The sequence below is a fragment of the Watersipora subatra genome, chromosome 10 (assembly GCF_963576615.1).
Source record: "Watersipora subatra chromosome 10, tzWatSuba1.1, whole genome shotgun sequence".
Taxonomy (NCBI): Eukaryota; Metazoa; Bryozoa; class Gymnolaemata; order Cheilostomatida; family Watersiporidae; genus Watersipora; species Watersipora subatra.
In genome coordinates this window covers 31,366,405-31,388,343 of record NC_088717.1, presented here as the reverse complement: position 1 = coordinate 31,388,343, position 21,939 = coordinate 31,366,405, and the positions used below count along the sequence as shown (strand labels likewise).

The 21,939-nt window shown below is 36.0% G+C and overlaps 2 protein-coding genes across 6 annotated transcripts in view; one reads left to right on the top strand and one right to left on the bottom strand.

The window, feature by feature from the left end:
- Positions 1 to 17,313, top strand: part of LOC137405873 (uncharacterized) — an 88,406-nt gene extending 71,093 nt beyond the window's left edge. The window contains exons 12-14 of the mRNA XM_068092310.1: positions 8,451 to 8,557; positions 14,465 to 14,596; positions 16,793 to 17,313. Of these exons, the coding sequence (XP_067948411.1) occupies positions 8,451 to 8,557; positions 14,465 to 14,596; positions 16,793 to 16,918 (365 nt within the window). The 3' untranslated portion in view covers positions 16,919 to 17,313. The remainder of the gene's footprint in view (positions 1 to 8,450; positions 8,558 to 14,464; positions 14,597 to 16,792) is intronic.
- Positions 17,314 to 17,437: 124 nt separating this feature from the next.
- Positions 17,438 to 21,939, bottom strand: part of LOC137405698 (tetratricopeptide repeat protein 29-like) — a 33,935-nt gene continuing 29,433 nt past the window's right edge. For all 5 annotated transcript variants that reach the window (XM_068092054.1, XM_068092056.1, XM_068092057.1 and 2 more), the window contains 3 exons: positions 20,229 to 20,352; positions 19,499 to 19,733; positions 17,438 to 17,821 (listed from right to left, as the gene is read on the bottom strand). In XM_068092054.1, the coding sequence (XP_067948155.1) occupies positions 17,772 to 17,821; positions 19,499 to 19,733; positions 20,229 to 20,352 (409 nt within the window). In that variant the 3' untranslated portion in view covers positions 17,438 to 17,771. The remainder of the gene's footprint in view (positions 17,822 to 19,498; positions 19,734 to 20,228; positions 20,353 to 21,939) is intronic.

Genomic DNA, 21,939 nt, shown 5'->3' with positions numbered 1-21,939 from the left:
CAACAACAGAGAATATGTTCCTTTTTGATTTGCCATTAATAATCTACCACTAATAATCTACCACTAATAATCTACCACTAATAATCTACCACTAATAATCTACCACTAATAATCTACCATTAATAATCTACCACTAATAATCTACCACTAATAATCTTCCACTAATAATCTACCACTAATAATCTGCCACTAATAATCTACCGCTAATAATCTGCCACTAATAATCTACCACTAATAATCTACCACTAATAATCTACCACTAATAATCTACCCCTAATAATCTACCACTAATAATCTACCACTAATAATCTACCACTAATAATCTACCACTAATAATCTACCACTAATAATCTACCACTAATAATCTACCACTAATAATCTACCACTAATAGCAGAAGTGTCACCCAAAATAGATAATGACAAACCTAAAATCTACAACCGTGGTTGTAGAATGTAGAACCAAATCTACAACAAATGCCGAATGATTTGAAAAGAGATAATGGCAATTGCATTTAAAAACAGACATTGAATCAGCCATATTTTCATCACTTCTGTAACATATTATAGTCTATAATTACGGTATTTGGTTCATTGTGCATCTTTATCTTACACAATCTGAACGCTCGATTGATCATCTTATCAAACCTTAAATGCTCTCCATATCAAACAGTGGTGTACTTGCTCGAGACTCTCAGTAACATACTCGCGTCGGACTCTCAGTAACATACTCGCGTCGGACTCTCAGTACCGTACTCGCGTCGGGTTCACAGTAGCGTACTCGTGTCGGACTCGCAGTAGCGTACTTGCTCGGGACTCACAGTAGCATACTTGCGTCGGACTCACAGTACTGTAGTCGCGTCGGACTCACAGCAGCATACACGCATGCCAACTTTCAATAGAAACAAATATTATTACAAATATGTATACTACACGAGTCTTGTAAGGTAGAAACTGCCCACTACATGTTGGTGTGCCAAGTGGTAAAGATGAAACAATAATTTTTTGTTTATTTCTGTATTCGGTATAAGATTTCCTCAAGCATTGTCAGCTCTTTCGTACTCAAGTAAGATCTTTAATGTATAAGGCCTAACGGTCTCCAAAGACCTTCACAGGAAGAGGCGATGAATGCTTGATTCCAAACCAACAGTTATTCTTGTAGTTACTATTACATGTATGTATAGTAATTGATTACATTGAACATTTAAAAGCTCCACCACGAATAGTCTCTTCATCAACTGGCCAGGAGAGCCTTGCTACCGCCCTGAACATCGAGTCACTGGCAGATTCCAAGTCAGATTTAAGCTGACTAAAAGGGAGTGAACTGCCATGAATAGCTTATGGCTATGTAGTTACACAAAACTCCTGCCTAATAAAGCTCTTGAAGAAAAGTATTCATTGACTCACAGCCAGACATTTAGTGTCAAAGGCAGCTAGGAAGTCATACCCAGTGCCTCACAGCCAGACATTTAGTGTCAAAGGCAGCTAAGAAGTCATACTCAGTGCCACATGTTTTAAAGAGGAGAGCATACATTACTTGAGATAGTTGGTGGTTCTTGGACTAAATACTAACATACAATTAAGTATGTGTTAGTTTTTGTTCAACTACACACTCGTTCACTCTCAGTGAGGCATGTGTGAGTCTTGAGAGAAACCTTGGTTTTAGTAAAACAATATTGAGACACGAGTAATATACCCTAGGACACTTATGTATTCGCCTCATCTAACTTTCGCGTTTTCGCGGAGTCATCCTCTTGCGAAAATTTCATATGTGAAACTGAACTACCATAACGAACGAGCGAAAATGCGAAATTAAATAGCTTTGTTCATTGATAGTCCAAGAAACAAATGGTAGCAAGCGATCAAATTGCATTATCGACCTCGCCCACACCATTCTACCTGCGGTTCACAATTACAAACTAGTCCCAAATTGAATTTTTTTTCTTATCGGTGAGCCAGGCCCGCATTCCCTAGGGCAGCTAGCCGGCTGAGCCGTCCCAACTTTTTAGGAACTTTCTGCAGCTAAGTACAGTCAAACTCGGATAACTCGTCCTCGGATAAAATGTAACATTTCATCTCAAACACAAGGTTAACTCGAACGGATTTGTTTGGTCCGTTCCCACGCAATGATAAATTGCTTCAAATAACTCGACTTCAACATCATTTATTCGAAAAGTTATTTGCCCAACGGCTATGGAGACAGTTTTTATCGCTGTAGGATATCACTTTATTCGAAGCCATAGAGACAAACATCAACTTTTAGTAGTTCTTAGGCGTCATTATTATCATCATCAGTGGCAAAATATTCTTGTTAACAACCTTTATAAAGGTTTGCAAAATATCAAGTTTTACCAAACATCAGCTTGGCCATGTCCCATCGAAAGCGTGGAAACTTCCGTATGAACTTAAAATAATATCGGCAAAATTGATCTTTGTTAAAACGCTCAAAAGAAAAAGATGTCTTTTTTCTTAGCGTTTTAACTGCGGTCAAGTTTTGCCTATTTTAATTTTAAAATGTCTCGTCAGTCACATCACCTAAAACGAAACAAATCTCAAAAAATAGAAAAATGTTGATACTTTCCGATAAAAATTTTTAAAGCTTCATACGAGCGTCTGAGGCCCTACATAAGAAAAACCTGTTGGGGGCTTACACCGCCCCCTCAGCACCCCCAGGTGTTCATAACTAGTCGCCTAACATTAGCCGCCCCAACTTGCAACCAGTGAATACAGGCCTGCGATGAACTAAACCTGAGGAATCTAATTATGTTTGTTCCACTGCATTTATTTTCACATCACTATACTTTCGCACTCATCAGAGCTGCGAAATAAAGGTGCAGTGAAATTTTACTCTGTATGCTACTCGCGAAACTAAATACAAGCGAAATATAAGTGTCCTAGGGTATTGCTGAGACAGCACAGACTAGCACAGAATAGCACATACTAGCCCGGAATAGCACAGACTAGCACGGAAGAGCACAGACTAGCACGGAATAGCGAAGACTAGCACATACTAGCACAGAAGAGCACATTCATATTTTAGTTGTACCTCAATCTTTAAACCAGCCATAAAATCACTACTAGGGACTGACAACGGATTGTACCTCAATCTTTAAACCAGCCATAAAATAACTACTAGGGACTGACAACGGATTGTACCTCAATCTTTAAACCAGCCATAAAATCACTACTAGGGACTGACAACGGGTTGTACCTCAATCTTTAAACCAGCCATAAAATCACTACTAGGGACTGACAACGGATTGTACCTCAATCTTTAAACCAGCCATAAAATCATTACTAGGGACTGACAACGGATTGTACCTCAATCTTTAAACCAGCCATAAAATCATTACTAGGGACTGACAACGGATTGTACCTCAATCTTTAAACCAGCCATAAAATAACTACTAGGGACTGACAACGGATTGTACCTCAATCTTTAAACCAGCCATAAAATCACTACTAGGGACTGACAACGGATTGTACCTCAATCTTTAAACCAGCCATAAAATAACTACTAGGGACTGACAACGGATTGTACCTCAATCTTTAAACCAGCCATAAAATCACTACTAGGGACTGACAACGGGTTGTACCTCAATCTTTAAACCAGCCATAAAATCACTACTAGGGACTGACAACGGATTGTACCTCAATCTTTAAACCAGCCATAAAATCATTACTAGGGACTGACAACGGATTGTACCTCAATCTTTAAACCAGCCATAAAATCATTACTAGGGACTGACAACGGATTGTACCTCAATCTTTAAACCAGCCATAAAATACCAAGTTTTTGTTTGCTTTTGCATTTCATATTGTGCTATAACTAGAGCACTTTTCAATTAATCCTAACACATTCGTTTCTCAGTGTACTGTGAGGAGCTTTTTGGGCACATGTTTTACGTCTATCACTTAACACAATAGTCTCTCCAATCTATTCAAAACTATCACTATGTTTTTATGTCTGCTAGGGCACTGCAAGATGGTTTTAGCAGCGTTTTATCGTATATATATATATGCCTTGTTAAAAATTACCATGAGCTCTACCGCTCATGAGCTCTGGAATTAAAATATGTTTATTTCTAGCGCACAATTAATATGATGCTATAGAGGAATATTGAGGCATCTAAACCACTGGTGCTCGTGGCTACAACCCATTTGTGAATTTAGTCCTTGTTGTAACCGATATCTTAAAAGAGTGCGCTGAAATAAACTACCAAAAACCTTTCATATTTGATAAGCATGTTCGCTAATACACTAACCTATACCACCATGACTGACAATATCTGCTGAGAATATTTTCAAAATTTTTAAATATCAAAGCGAGGTAAAACTATAGAAGCGATGCTAGACAATTTTGTGTTTCAAACATACCTGAACTGTCAGCCAAGCTCTTAAGCTAACTTGAACGTAGTGTTGAAGGGCCTCATGACGACAACATATCAACTGGTTTGCTGCATTTAATAAGCATTTGTAAGAGTATTTAATTAAATACCGCCTGGCATAAAGGCTCTTATTCTACTCACGCAAGCGTATCTTGTTAAATAGTCACTTAGTAGAATACAGAATACTGGCCTATTGTTTTTAACTGAATTGAACTGAAATGAATTAGGATTGATCTGCCTTGACTAATTGTTAAGGGGCTTGTATAATCAGCTCATTAGTAAGAACGCTATTGCTTTCTTCTGCTTGTTTTCTTTCCAAGCAAACCTTGATATTGAAAAATTGTTCATGAGAAGTAGATGAGGTCTGTGATTTTAAACTGTATCCAACAGCTGCATACTAAGCCGGGTGATCGGTGATAGGCCTAGCTGTTAGCATAGCAAACTCTCTCCTTTTAACATTCTTTATTGAGTACAGTATCGGTTGGGTTCATCACCACTTCATACTTCTTCCGCTAGTTTATAGGTAGATTGTAGCTTATTATATTTCCTACCGTGTCAGCTAGCTATATTTCTTGCGTCTTCAGCTAGCTATATGTGTTACCTCATCATTCAACTATATTTGCTACCTCATCAGCTAGCTATATGTGTTACCTCATCATTTAACTATATGTGCTACCTCATCATTTAACTATAGTGCTACCTCATCATTTAGCTATATGTGTTACCTCATCATTTAACTGTATTTGCTGCCTCATCAGCTAGCTATATTTGCTACCTCATCAGCTGGTAGCTTGTAGAAGGACATGTGCATGTAACTGCATGTATGAAAATTGCGAGTTTTGAAAGCAGCGTAAGTGTTCTGAGGTTATCGCGCATTCCTAAAAAACTATTTTCTATTTTGCAAAGATTCCTAATTCACAGTGATTCTGACTCGTAACCCTCACAAAGTAGGAGACCTTACTGTGCACTGTATACTGTACACTATATACTGTACGCTATATACTGTACACTATATACTGTGCACTATACAGTAATACTTCAACTTACGAGTGCCCAACGTATAAGAAACTTGAGATACGAGCCAGCTTTTAAGCAAGTTTTAGCGCTAACATACGAGCCATGTTTGAGATACGAGCACGTGAGTCAGTTGCCAAGTATGCCAGAGGTGTTTTATGAGAACAGCATCACCCTGTATTTTTCAACTGCTCAGGTTATACTTTTGTACCGTGTTTTTTTGTGCACAATTTTCAGTGCGGAATTATGTGAATTGAAAGTACTATGCGTAGACCGAAAGTTTGCCAGTAAAATGAAAGATAATACAAAAAAAAAGCAAATGATAACAATTGATATTAAAAGGAAAATTATTGAAAAATATGCAAAATGTGTATGCGTGATTGAGCTAGCTCAGCAATAAAACAGAAATACATCCACAATTATCAAACAGAAGGATTATATTCAGGGCATTTAGTTCGCAAAAGGACTAACCATAGTTTCTAAACGGCGCAGCGATCTTCACGACCGCTGATGGCATTAAATAAACAATTGGCCGGTGACAGCGTAACTGAAACGATGCTATGTGAAAAGGCCGGTGCTATCTATCAAAACTGTAAAATAGACATTCGGACAAGTTGGCTAGTGGTCATGCATTAACCCTTTGTGACAATGCCTGTGTTCGTCCTAATCGCAACACGTTGAAAGGGCGACACAGGTAAACGTCCTTAGATAAGTTTATCTTAAAACGGCCGGCTAGCCGTGAAAGCGAAACAAAGGAAAAATTAGCTAACCAGCGAGAAACTTCAAACTATGAACGCCGAAGAAATTTTAATTACGTTAAGTTAAAAATGTTTGCTTTTAGGTTTGCTTCTAAGTTTGTCTTTTAAGACTTTGTTAAAAACCAAATTTATTAAAGTCAACTGTTGTAATGAAGGATAACTTATATCTCCCTCCCTGGTAAATGCTAGCGTTAACTGCTATTGTATGTATTTAATTTTACATTTTAATTAATCACATTTCCTTGCATTATTTTTTATTTGTTGCTTTTTGAAAGCGTGTGGTAAATTAGGACAATGACCAACATGTTCTTTCTGTTACAATATCTTGTTTTGAGTGTTTTATTTGCATTTTTTAGAGTATGGAAACCAATCAATATATATTTATATGTTCTATATATAAATAAATTCCACCAACATGCGAGTAAATTGACATACGAGCTCAGTCTCGGAACGCGTTAAGCTCATAAGTCGAAGTCGTATACTGTGCACTATATACTGTACACTATATACTGTGCACTATATACTGTGCACTATATACTGTACATTATATACTGTGCACTATATACTGTACACTATATACTGTACACTATATACTGTACACTATATACTGTACACTATATACTGTACACTATATACTGTGCACTATATACTGTGCACTATATATTGTACACTATATACTGTACACTGTATACTATATATAGAATAATGAAGACTTATTCACTCAGGTTTTTTAACAAGTAAATGCATGAAAGTAGTATTGAAAATGCCCTCAACAATGTAAATCGTCTTTCTACTAATACTAGCTGTGCTACCCGGCGTTGCCCGGGTAATAGAAACTTCTTTGGACAGAAAATTGATTTGTATTTAACATATAACAACATTTGTAATTTTAACTTTCAAACTACATATCATGAGAGAAGTGTTTTGTGTAGTTGAAATAAATTAAAAAAGAAAATAAAAACAACTGTAAAGGTTTTCAAACCTTGTCCAACAACTGTAAATTTCAAACTGCGTATCATGAGGAAAAGATTTTGTGCAGGACAACTAAATTATAAATAAAACAACTATAAAGGTTTTCAAACGACTGTAAGTTTAAAATTTCATAACTTGAAAGAAGTGTTTCGTTGAAATAAATTGGAAAGAAAATGAAAATGTAAAGGTACTTAAATGTAAATGTGAAATCATCAGCAAGTAATGGCTAAATATAGTCTATTTCGCTACGATTACAATAAAAAATTATTTAGTATACAATTATATGATTTCAGTTCGTTTCAGTGTTGGCATGCAAAAATTGGTATGCCAATTTTCGCATGCCAGTGTTGGCATGCGAAAATATCGTAGGCTGTAGGTGTACATAAAGTACATCTACAGTCTATCTAAAGAAACCCATAGTCATTATCTAATGCAATCACCTCGTGGTAAAAATTATCATCGTTAAAAAATAGTACCAAAATACTACATTAACCTTAGTAACTATTATATAGGTACCTACAATGACTTTAGTGCATTTTGTGGTTGTGATCTCCGAGATAATATAACATTACAATGTACTAGGTGGCAAGTTCTTACCTTTGAGACAGACGCGTAACATAAACGCCGAATCTAAATTAAATTAATTAAGTTTACTAAAAACATACTTGAAGGAAGTTTTAATATGTATTTCAGTAAACTTCAAACATTTAACAAAAATTTCGCGAATCGTTCTTATAACGAATACCAGATATACAGGATAACGGATAACCCATCATGGCGAGTTCAGCGACGTATATCTTGTAATCGGATATATAATCAGTACACAAATCGCCAAATTTTAAGTTCGTAAGTAAATTTTTGTCGATACCGTGGGGCGGAACAAATTAGCTTTAACGAGAAAAAGACGAAGAAGCATCGTGTTGCATATACTTAGTTCCCAAAATATTTTTTTCCCAAACTATTTGGAGGTGCCAAAAACAAGGGCATCGTAACGCGTTGGCGCAATGCTAAAATAATAACTCTAGCTGGACCAAAACAACGACAAATACATTAATACACATATGACAAACTTTGAGAAAAATATATATATAGATTGTCAAGTGGATATTAAGTGGATATTAAGCCAAAGCTTATGGATCTTCAACAAATTTTTCATCTGCTATATTTGATCTTTTCAACAAAATGTAAAATTGGGTGAAGATTTGTAAGTTGAACTAAATATTCATTCGTGTTATATAGGTCATATAGGTTATGTAGGTCATATAGGTTATGTAGGTCATGTAGGTCTTATAGGTTATATAGGTTGTATTCATTCGTGTAGGTCTGTGTCTAGTCGTCCTCAACAAAGACAATCAGTCAAAGATATGGGTCTACAGATCTCTATTCTCTCTTGTCTGGGCCTCCATCCTATCGTTTCCCCTCATCCAGGTTGGTAAAAAGTCATTACTTTTCTGTAGCTAACTGCCTAGACATTTCAGGTCTTTCTACACTTTCTGCAATGAAACTAAATATATGCAAAAAATTGAACATAATTATCACAGTTAACCTTTTCAAAGTGAAATTATTCGTCTATTATATTTGTCTGTAAAAAACTTTTTGATAAGAAGTTGAAGTTTTTCATTTAGCCCAGTTTAATGGCAGTCTATGGCGATACTCGGATTTATTGGCATCTACATGTATTAGGTAGATGATATATACTCAGACCTATGGAAGTTATGTAATGACATATATCTTAACTACAACATGAAGTAATTTATAAATTACATGATGACACACATTCTAGCTACAACATGAAGTAATGTATTTAAATGACACACTTGTAGCTACCATAAGAAGTGATATATATGTATATATATATATATATATATATATATACAGTATATATATATATATATATATATACTGTCACAGTATATATATATACAGTCAAACATGGATAACTCGAACTTCACGGGACCGAGCAAAAGTGTTCGAATTATCAGAGCATTCAAGTTATCAGAGCACTGTCACAAGTCCATGTATTTACTCATTTATTAGTAGATACATGTACATATGCAAACTATAATATAAATCAAAAGCACAAATGGCTTGTTTCAAATTAAATGCTTCTAATGTAAAGTTTAAAACGTTTTTATCAAAAAGTATAGAGATTTTTCTATCACTTGAGATTGGTTTGTTGTTTGAGGTGATGTTATTGCCAGGACGTTTTTTTAGATTGACATTGGCAAAAATTGATCGTTGTTGAAATGCTCAAAAGAAAAGACATCTTTTTCTTTTGAGCGTTTTACCCACGATCAATTTTGCCGAGTTTTCTTGAAGTTTATGCAACTTCAAGAAAAAGTTACCAAAGAAAAATCCCTTACTTCACCTGGGATTCGTTAAGAGCAACACTCCGAGGCAGTTCAATTAAAAGTTTTACGAGGTTTAACGGTACATTGTATATCACTCACGCTTTTTGAATGGATACTTATTGAATGTACACACGTATTCTGTGTTTAGGTCAAACGATGAATAGTTTTTTAGCTATGACAACGTATACGTTTAATAAAAACATTTTTAAGACGTTTTAAACATTCAACATTCTGACGTTGATTCAACACGGAATCAACGTAGGAAAACTATTCGTCACGGGCTAGCCGGGTCACGCACTCAATAATTTTCGCCACGCACATACAAAACAACATGCTGTTTTTGTTTTGTATGTGCGTGGCGAAAATCCTTGCGCGCGTGATCCGGCAAGCCCGTGCTAATAATCGTATAGCAGTATAAATCAAATTTGACCAAACCTTTAGAAAAGTCGTTGACAAAATTATTTTGCCGATGGTAGTAATAACAACGCTTATGAATTACGAAAAGATGAGGTTTACATCTATGGCTTTGAATAAAGTGATTTTCTAAAGTGATAACAACCGTTTCGGTAGCCGTTGGGCAAAAAACAGTTCGAATTAACAGTGTTGAGTTCGAGTTATCTATAGCAATTTATCATTACGCGGGAACGGACCAAAGAAACTGTTCGAATTAACCATGTTTTCGAGCTATCCGTGGCCGAGTTATCCATGTTTGACTGTATACTAAAAACTTTGGAATTGGAAAACGTGAAAGTTAATTATTATTTGTATAAACAATTCATTATTAATATGATTTTGTGGACAGTTTTTTACTGGTCAGTTGGTATTATGGGCTCGGAAAGATCAAGTAATGTCAGTGGCGGTCAATTGAGAGTGACAGTGGCTACTAGTATATATATGCATATATATATATATATATATATATATATATATATATATATATATGTATGTATGTATATATATAAAAAATAATTGTTTCCTCACCCCGGTTAACCAGTATGGGTGGTAGTTTTTGCTCTAACTCGGGTCTCCTACCAGAGACCTGGGAGTTTGAGCACTCGCCTCAAGATCTTAGCTGTTCCCAATAGCGTTCTTTTCTGCAACTCACCTGAGTTGATTGCTGTCGGTATTTGTGCGAGCCACATTTTATGCGTCGATGTTATTGCGCCCAGTGCCCCAATGACTACTGGATTACAGTTGTTCTTACATCCCAGCATTTTTTAATCTCTTCTCCAAGAGGGAGATATTTCTCTACCTTTTCTTTTTCTTTGCTGGCTATATTGTAGTCATTGGGTACTGCTATAGCTATTATAGTAGCTCTCTTGTTCTCCTTGTCCACCACCACTATATCTGGTTGGTTTGCCAGGACATGCTTGTCAGTCCGGACAAGCATGTCCTGGACTGACAAGCATGTATATATATATATATAAATATATATATATATATATATATACATGTATATATATATATATATACATGTATATATATATATATATATATATATACATAAATATATATATATATCACACTAGAGACGATCCTAGATGCAGACTGTGCAAAGATGCACGTGAGACCATCCAACACATCATCAGTGGATGCAAGCAGCTAGCAGGAAACGCATACACTGAGCGGCATAATCATGTCGCAGGTGTTGTGTATAGAAGTCTATGTGATGAGTATGGCCTTAATAAACCACAACACTGGTGGGAAACTCCTGGTAAGGTCAATGAAAATGACCGCGCTAAGATCCTCTGGGACTTCTACATCCGAACTGACAAGCATGTCCTCGCAAACCAACCAGATATAGTGGTGGTAGACAAGGAGAACAAGAGGGCTACTATAATAGATATAGCAGTACCCAATGACTACAATATAGCCAGCAAAGAAAAAGAAAAGGTAGAGAAATATTTTCCTCTTGGAGAAGAGATTGAAAAATGCTGGAATGTAAGAACAACTGTAATCCCAGTAGTCATTGGGGCACTGGGCGCAATAACACCGGCGCATAAAATGTGGCTTGCCCAAATACCAACAACAATCAACTCAGGTGGGTTGCAGAAAAGTGCGCTATTGGGAACAGCTAAGATCTTGAGGCGAGTGCTCAAACTCCCAGGCCTCTGGTAGGAGACCCGAGTTAGAGCAGAATTTACCACCCATCCGGGGTGAGGAAACAATTTTTTTTTTATATATATCTATGTATATGTATTCTAAAGTCTGATGGCAGTAATTGCTAGATACAGAGTATTTATTCTAAAGTCTGATGGCAGTACCTGCTAGATACAGTGTATTTATTCCTGAAGGAATTTCTCAATTGGTCTAGAAGCTTTGGCAATGACGATTTTTTAATGTGGCAGTACCGTTTTCAAAGATTCTTTTCCACAAAACTTCTCAGAAAAATGCCAAGTTTCAAAAAGTAATTGTAAGCTGGAATCTAGGAGAGTATTTTTGTTAAGTGTTTCGCTTCTTTTTAAAAACCATTTTTAGGAATTTCGTAGCATTCGATTCACGTGAATTAGACTTTTGCATAGCAATTTGTCCTTTAAACGTTGATATTGTAAGGGTAAAAACGCTATCTTTTAAAATTTAGGATGTGTACTGTCAGGAGTAAATTTAATGAACTCCCATTAAATAAAACATGTGAGTTCAGGTTTTGTAAGTACTCATCTCACCTACTACTAGTAAGTACTCATTTCACCTACTACTAGTAAGTACTCATTTCACCTACTACTAGTAAGTACTCATCTCACCTACTACTAGTAAGTACTCATCTCACCTACTACTAGTAAGTACTCATCTCACCTACTACTAGTAAGTACTCATTTCACCTACTACTAATAAGTATACTCATTTCACCTACTACTAGTAAGTACACATTTCACCTACTACTAGTAAGTACTCATTTCACCTACTACTAGTAAGTACTCATTTCACCTACTACTAGTAAGTACTCATCTCACCTACTACTAGTAAGTACTCATCTCACCTACTACTAGTAAGTATACTCATTTCACCTACTACTAGTAAGTACTCTTCTCACCTACTACTAGTAAGTACTCATCTCACCTACTACTAGTAAGTACTCATTTCACCTACTACTAGTAAGTATACTCATTTCACCTACTACTAGTAAGTACACATTTCACCTACTACTAGTAAGTACTCATTTCACCTACTACTAGTAAGTACTCATCTCACCTACTACTAGTAAGTACTCATTTCACCTACTACTGGTATGTACTCATCTCACCTATTACTAGTAAGTACTCATCTCACCTACTACTTAGGGCTGCCATACACCAACTAAACCAAGTCTGGTTTAGTTGGTGTATGGCATCAACACTTAATGTTGATTGGATACCCGATAATTCAATAATTCTGAATGCAACTGTCACTCTATTTTCCCACCATCATATTTTTGGCTCATGCATTACAATGGATGTTTACAAGAAGAAAAAATTACTCACAAACAACAATAGTACATTGATGAGAAAAGCTAAACCGTATAATTGTTTTTCACTGAAAGTGTTTTTATCCGCTAAAAATGCTCTCAGATGAGCGCTCTTTCATTCATTCATTCATTCATTCATTGCAAAGTTGGATTGACTCAGTTAGGATAAGGAACCTCCAGTTTGATTGCTGTATGCTTAACCATTCATACTTCCTATCTTTAGGGATTTATCAACTTTTCTTACAATCTATCGGCTATGCTGATGTAATCGCTTGCTGTCCGATGCAGTTGACAGGCCGATTCCTTGCTGAGGCAAATTGTAAATTAGGCTACAAACCGACATGGCAATCAAATAATTGATTGCCGAAATTTACTGGACTGAAAACCATAGTTTGGTGAAATCACATAAAGATCGTAAAAGAGTTACTACATTTTTTTAAAGAATGCCTTGCTCTCTTTTGTTTGAAAAACTTTATGATGAGATTTAGTTCCTATACCAAGATTTCTACTTTCTTCATTTCTCACATTTTCCTTCACTGCTTGTGTATTTATTTTTCCCTTAATTCTGACCACTCTTTTTATTTATCACTAAATTATCATGCTTCTTGTCGAGCTCTAATTCGGCTTAGTCATCCAAAGTATTGTAATCATATCCGCACCATGTGTGATCATAACTTCCTCCCTCGCTATTCAGATAGCATAAACAATTTCTCTATCTTGCTATGTTCGTACATAACGTGTTTTAATTCTGGGATTCTTTCCATATGGACAGCTGACATTTTGGCACTCTGAAAATGATGATATTTTTTTAGTTACAATTATGCAATGTGACAGTGGTTTTGGTGTTGATCTTCACTTTTGAACTATTTGCTTTGTTACTTTTGCTAGCAAGTAACGTAAAGTAGCAGGTAGCAAAGTTACTTTTGCTAGGAAAAGTATCCAGAGGCTGTGATTGAAGAGGTTATCATAAGGTCTGCCATCACAGCCCAGCCTTAGCCGTTTATTAGCTTAGCCTTAGCCGTTTATTAGCTTAGCCTTAGCCGTTTATTAGCTTAGCCTTAGCCGTTTATTAGCTTAGCCTTAGCCGTTTATTAGCTTAGCCTTAGCCGTTTATTAGCTTAGCCTTAGCCGTTTATTAGCTTAGCCTTAGCCGTTTATTAGCTTAGCCTTAGCCGTTTATTAGCTTAGCCTTAGCCGTTTATTAGCTTAGCCTTAGCCGTTTATTAGCTTAGCCTTAGCCGTTTATTAGCTTAGCCGTTTATTAGCTTAGCCTTAGCCGTTTATTAGCTTAGCCTTAGCCGTTTATTAGTTCAGCCTTGGCTTATTATTCATTTCAATCATCAAATGCTTCTATAAAAAAGTAGCTCTCACCTATATGTAAGTAATCTTTTATATTTCCAACTATAAGCCTTTGAGTAGAAACTTTTGACAAAACCTTTGAAAAAGTTTCTTTGAAATATTACGTACATCTGCTCTTCTGTCATATTGCCACAAAGTCGTGTTTATTGCGTTTGCCCATCAGCTTGTCAATTATTCTTTTAGGCCGCCAGTCTGAACGCGGCATGTGGCAAGTTTAAGACGGTGTCTTTAAATATTCGAGTCTACGGCTACCAAAACAGCACAGATAATGACCTTGACTCTTTCCTAATATTCATCTCTAACACAACTTTGAGAGTAAGTAGCTCTTTACTATGAATGCATTAGTAAGCGGATGAGAGAGTTTCTTGTAAAACTGAGCAGCAATAACATAAAAATAGGCTGAATTTTTATTACTCATCTCTGTGGGTAGAAATATGTGGGATATGAGGATGCTCCATGGAATTACCTCCCCCTATGCCCACTTTAGAACATGTAAAAAGACGTAACAATAGTTGATTGGTTGTTCCCATAGAAATGCGCTTGTCCTTTCTTGATAGAATTCTTTATGAAATCCCGACAATTAACCAACAACAATACTGTTAACCAAGCTTTGCATAGTGTCACTTTATCCGAGATGCTAGATATGTTTTAATTCTTAGCAGCTATCAGAGGAGTGTACATTAGTACGAGTCTCTGGCGGCAGGCAGACTTAAAGAAATAGTATTAATACACTGTTATGCTTGAGAAGTGCACGCAGTTTACATGTACAGTCTCTTCAGTCTATATATTTACTAATTTTATGTGTTCTAACGAGAGTCCTTGAATGTTTGAGCCTGTCAAGCGCTGGTTGTGTACACCTCTATGTACACCTCTATTACGTAAGTCAATAGCTGTTGATTTAGGTAATAGAGGTGACTGCTTCTGTCGCTGATGCTCTAAACTCACTCTAAACCTCAAATACTAGTCAATAGCGCTTAAATGTTGTTTACAAAATAAATACAATGTTAACCAGTCCTATTAAATGCTAAAAGAGCTGAGGCTAAAATAACAATTGCCTTTGAGTGTATTCTTCCCCCCTTCAGCCAGAATCAATTTATGATTCTAGTGAAGTCTAGGGTAAGCTCTCATACTTAACAGCTACTTAAGCAACATAAAGTAAAATTGACTCGGTTATACCTAGGAACAGTTACATACATACATAGCTCTTCAACTGAGGTGTGTTTATCGACATACCATAGCTCTTCAACTGAGATGTGTCTGTCAACACACCATAGTTCTTCAACTGATGCGTGTTTATCGACATACCATAGCTCTTCAACTGAGGTGTGTTTATCGACATACCATAGCTCTTCAACTGAGATGTGTCTGTCAACATACCATAGTTCCTCAACTGATGTGTGTCTATCGACATGCCATAGTTCTTCAACTGATGTGTGTCTGTTGACATACCATAGTTCCTCAACTGATGTGTGTCTGTTGACATACCATAGTTCTTTTATAATTGTTTTCTTTTGTTTTTTAATTTATTTGACCTGCACAAAACATTTTCCTCTTGATAGTAATTTTGAAAGTTACAGTTGTTTTATTTTTTCTCTTGATTTATTTAAAATGCACAGAACACTTTTCTCATGATATGAAGTTTGAAAGTTAAAATGGTAACTGTTGTTGTATATTAAATAAAAAAATGAGTTTTTTGTACAAAGACTTATTACCAGGGCAACACTGGGCATTCACCTAGTCTATTATATATGTTATATGTATATATTTCTCAAAGTTGGTATATGTGTCATTCCAGCTATAGCTATTAAAATATTACAATAAAGATGCTGTATCGCAGAAGATTTGATCTCAGAATTTCCCGTTCACCAGTCTAACACCTGAATAAATAAGCCACACGAGCTTCATAGATTTGCTAGGCGATATATGTCAGTATATGGGAGCAAATACGCTACCGATTTCCGTCATGACACAGAGTCATGGCGTAACTCATGAGAAGCGGTAGCTCTTATTAGTAAGCTTACTCAAATTATATATTGGCAATGTGCCAGGTTAATGGCAAGTGGCAGGCAACTCCCATTCCCTCTCATTGTTTATAAGCTGATTTTTAATACCCGAGCAATGCTGGATAGCACAACTAGTGTATAAATTTATATATGTTGTATTTATTTACGCGGAATGGACGCGGCCTTCAAGGTCCTGTTTGCCATTGAGACTTGGTGTATCAGGGGCTCAGTGAAAATGCATGTATGGAAAAAATTACCCAAGCTCATACCTATCCATTCATACCCTTTTTCAGAGTGTTTCTTTTTGCGATACTACATTTGCAATGAATCCTATTTGCTTTTATCTATTGTTTTTATGTGAGTAATGCATAGTCAAAGGCATCGAACATGCCATGACACCTAACAGCAAGTCGAGAATTTTGGGGCAGCTGTCAAGCATGCATAAAATTTGCGATTTATCCTGCTGCTCCTGTTAGCTATGTATGTATGAAAAAGTTTTGTTTTACAGGCTAAGCTAATTCACATCCCGGTGAAGCCATCTTATCTTTTGGGCGCCATCATAGTGATCAGTTTCACACTTCTGCTCATATTCCAGACGAGTCTCTATGTCGGACCTGCTGGAAGGCTCTTCTAACTACCAACGTTGTGGCGGAGAGTGTTGTTTTTCGTATCGCTAACAAGTTGTCATTCCCATTAATGACAAGATAGAACAACTTCGAATCATCTTTGCTGATTATGAACACTACATAGTAGATTTGATAGTATATTTTGATACCTCATATTTTTTATCTATTATCTAAATGTTATGACGACAAAAATCTCTTTGTTACTTTGTTACTGGTGGTGTTAAAGTTAAATTCTGTTGATATGTTTATAGCACGTTATATCTCGAATAATATCATGCATCAGCGTTTATGGTAAATGTTTAATAATCAGTTTTTGGGTTCTGCTGAAAGGAGTATACATTCTATTAGAGGTATGACTAACTACTGCGGAGTTTCCATCCTAATAAATGTATGACTTACTACTTACAAAGAATGCATTCTAAGAGGTATGTCTATTGTGGGGTGTACACTCTATTAGATGTGTAACTTACAATGAATCGGAATACATAATAAAAATGACAGTCATTTACCAACTTGTACTTGGGCATTGGCATTAATTTATTAAATTAGGTATGAAATAATTGTTGTTTTATAAGGATATGGTAGACTCAGATGCATATATACATAGAAAATGATGTATTGGACCGATCGTTTGTACCAGATAAAAACAAACCGATTGAAAGTAACACACGAATGATTCAACAACAACGTGGTCTGAAGCACATTCACTGGTAAAATCACAGATTCTTTTACTTCTCAGTAAGAAAGATAAAGAAAGCATTGTTACAATTTGCATACCTTAAATTTTCCTCGACAAGATGCTACATTCATATGCAAAGTTTTCTAATATTACTCAAAAAAGATAAGAAATATGATTCATATTTATAAGGTATCTTCTGGTGGCGCAATTGCTTCCTTCGATTCATCCTTTACTAAAAGAAATGGTGTTGGTATAATTATAATATTATGATTATTTAACAAACAACCAATCCGAAATACATTATTTGTAAAATATGGAAAAGGTGTCAAGTATACTGACTGCATAATCGTTGTATGTTTAGGGAGGGCCATAAACAAATAGATACATAATCGTTGTATGTTTAGGGAGGGCCATAAACAAATAGATACATAATCGTTGTATGTTTAGGGAGGGCCATAAACAAATAGATGCATAATCGTTGTATGTTTAGGGAGGGCCATAAACAAATATGTAGATACATAATCGTTGTAAGTTTAGGGAGGGCCATAAACAAATAGATACGAGCTGGATTAAAACGCTACTCAGCTAGAAGAATGCAATGGTAGCTCGGTTTGGCAATGTAGCAAAACCATCTTTAGAAATTATTGGTTGCAGGTGAGTTTTAGGTGTACATGAGAGTACTGTACCAGTTACAAACTGAGTGAGAGCAAATGGAGGAACAATTATGCATGCAATGAGGAGTATGACAATTAGGATGGAAAACAGGGAGGGAAAGTCCCTTGTCCTAAGAATAGTTCATTATAGCTATCTAATAGAGAGAGTCCTTTGCCATAAAAATAGTATATTAGCTATACTTTGTAATAGAGAAAGTCCCTTGCCCTAAGAATAGTACATTAGTTATCTAATAGAAAAAGTCCCTTGTCCTAAGAATAGTACATTAGTTATCTAATAGAGAAAGTCCCTTGCCCTAATAGAACATTAATTATCTAAAAGAGAAAGTCCCTTGTCCTAAGAATAGTACATTAGCTATCTAATAGAGAAAGTCCCTTGTCCTAAAAATAGTACATTAGTTATCTAAAAGAGAAAGTCCCTTGTCCTAAGAATAGTACATTGGTTATCTAATAGAGAAAGTCCCTTGTCCTAAAAATAGTACATTAATTATCTAATAGAGAAAGTCCCTTGTCCTAAAAATAGTACATTAGTTATCTAATAGAGAAAGTCCCTTGTTCTCAGAATAGTGCATTAGCTATTTAATAGAGAAAGTCCCTTGTTCTAAGAATAGTACAATAGTTATCTAATAAAAAAGTCCCTTGTCCTAAGAATAGTACATTAGTTATCTAATAGAGAAAGTCCCTTGTCCTAAGAATAATACATTAGTTATCTAAAAGAGAAAGTCCCTTGTCCTAAGAATAGTACATTGGTTATCTAATAGAGAAAGTCCCTTGTCCTAAGAATAGTACATTAGTTATCTAATAGAAAAAGTCCCTTGTCCTTAGAATAGTACATTAGTTATCTAATAGAAAAAGTCCCTTGTCCTAAGAATAGTACATTGGTTATCTAATAAAGAAAGTCCCTTGTCCTAAGAATAGTACATTAGTTATCTAAAAGAGAAAGTCCCTTGTCCTAAGAATAGTACATTATTTATCTAATAGAGAAAGTCCCTTGTCCTAAGAATAGCACATTAGCTCTCTAATAGAGAAAGTCCCTTGTCCTAAGAATAGTACATTAGTTATCTAATAGAGAAAGTCCCTTGTCCTAAGAATAGTACATTATTTATCTAATAGAGAAAGTCCCTTGTCCTAAGAATAGTACATTAGCTCTCTAATGGAATGCCATCAAGAAAAGCTATTATTTTTGGTATTTTAGCACAAAATCTTTAATATTTTTTAGAGTATGATAGCAAACAAACCTTGCATAACAAATGGTTTTGCAAATTCTTCTTGCCTTTGGTTTTTCCAGCCAATCAGTCTAGACATTGGAAGCTTTCCTTCCATGGTAAGGTGTGATTTCACCCCTCGCATCATGCCTAGAGCATGGGCAATGCCAAAGTAGACACTAGATGACTCAGTTGCAGCTCTGTTGTTCTTAGCTTGAGACAGGCTGAAGGCTTTGCTAAAGTATTTCCTCGCTTCCGCGTAGTCACCCTGAAAGAAATTTGGAAACGCTTAGCAAAGCGCCGTGTTTGCCAGGAGATAGCAATGACACAAAGCCCAATACATTAAAATTGTGGTGATGATTGGCAGTATTTGATATTGAACAGTCTTTATGCTAGCTCAGGTAGAAGTTATTGAAAAAATTGTTGGAGCCAGTAATATGAAAATAGCAATACAGATACTCGGCTCTTAGCAAAAGCAACAAGGCGTAAAAGCTAGAAAGCTTTACTTGTACAAGGTTGCTGTACACGGTTGTAAACCACGCGCAAAACGACTTGGACAATATAATTCTTAACAGAAGCAATCCTCGCCTTGTGTTCTGTTCTATAAAACACTCTACCTCTTTTTAAAATAAACAAATGTAACATTAACAAGAAATTAAAATCTCACAGCAACTCACCAGTAACGATATGGTAATAGGAAAACTAGTTAAAACAAATATTCAACCAAAACTCGAGAGAGGTTGAAACAAGCTTGTTGACTAACCCTTGAGTTGTAGATGTATCCAAGGTTCTGACAAGCGGTGGCCAATGCCAAATCTTGACCGCTTTTTTCAGCAACTTCGACGAATCGAACTAGAAACTTGAGGCTTTCCGCAGTCTTACCTTCACTACAACCATCAACCATATATACATACACGTACATGTATATACCGTAAAACCTCGACTTTTCTATAGTGGTTTTCTATTAGAGGGGCCCTCCGTTTTTCGACTAGTTAGTTCAAATTGTAGGAAGATATTGACCTTCACCCTTTGATGGGTGAAGCGACATTTATGCCGTCTATATTTTGCACTCTCCCAGAGGCAGAATGAAATCAATGCTAATCGTGTCAGCATTTTAGACTCTCCCAGAGGCAGAATGAAATCAATGCTAATCGTGTCAGCATTTTAGACTCTCCCAGAGGCAGAATGAAATCAATGCTAATCGTGTCAGCATTTTTAGACTCTCCCAGAGGCAGAATGAAATCAATGCTAATCGTGTCAGCATTTTAGACTCTCCCAGAGGCAGAATGAAATCAATGCTAATCGTGTCAGCATTTTTAGACAGCTTTTTATATATGTCAAAGTATGAGATCGAGTTAAACAAGTGCTACCTTGATTATAAACATTTGTGAGATACAGATATCAATTATTTCCATGGTGACGCTTTCAAAGTTTAAAAAAAACCGTAAAGTTTTGGAGTTGAAAAACGGACATGATGTTTTTAATTTTTAACGAGATTTTTAATGTTTTAAAGCTAGAATATGCCATAACAATGGCTGCTATTATGTCGTATGTTGTTCCTGAAGAGTATTCTCATCATTCATCAAAACGCTTTAAAGTCTTCAAGTAAGATTTTAAACCACACAATGGGCGAATCTGAAAACAAGGGATATAATTTAGACCTTGATGATTTAGACATTAGTGACTTTGAATCAGAGTGCAGTTCACGATGATTGTGCCGATTGATCTTCTCAGGTACACCGTCACTAAAATCACGGCAGCCACTACAGCAACATCGAAAAAATTAAAGGTTAGCTTATTGATGTAACTGAATCATTATTAGTACCATTTTGTGGACAATCCTCTATGGATCACTTTCTATGATCGGCTCGGAAAGATCAAAGAATGCCAAAGTGGCGGGCAAATCGAGGTGGCGTTCAATTATAGAGTGAAGCTGTATTTTTCAAAAGCCTTCTATACACCCACTGGACAGATACGATGGCTGTTAAATACCACTAAAGCCTTCTATACACCTACTGGAATAGATGTTACATACCACTAAAGCCTTCTATACACCCACTAGAATAGATGTTACATACCACTAAAGCCTTCTATACACCTACTGGAATAGATGTTACATACCACTAAAGCCTTCTATACACCTACTGGAATAGATGTTACATACCACTAAAGCCTTCTATACACCTACTGGAATAGATGTTACATACCTCTAAAGCCTACTATATACCCACTGGACTAGATACTCTGACCGTTACGTACCTTTGAAGCAATTAATCAAAAAATCTGTTGACCCAAACTTAGAAGCATATGGCAACATCTCAACTTGCTTATGAATTATATGGCTGAAAATCATATTCTGACATAGCATGAAAATCATCAAATGCTAAGTGTAACTGCACGAGGTTGTAAGTGAGCTTGCTCGCTGCAACAGTCTATGAGAAGGTAATGAGAAAGGACGACTAGTTGAGTGTGAG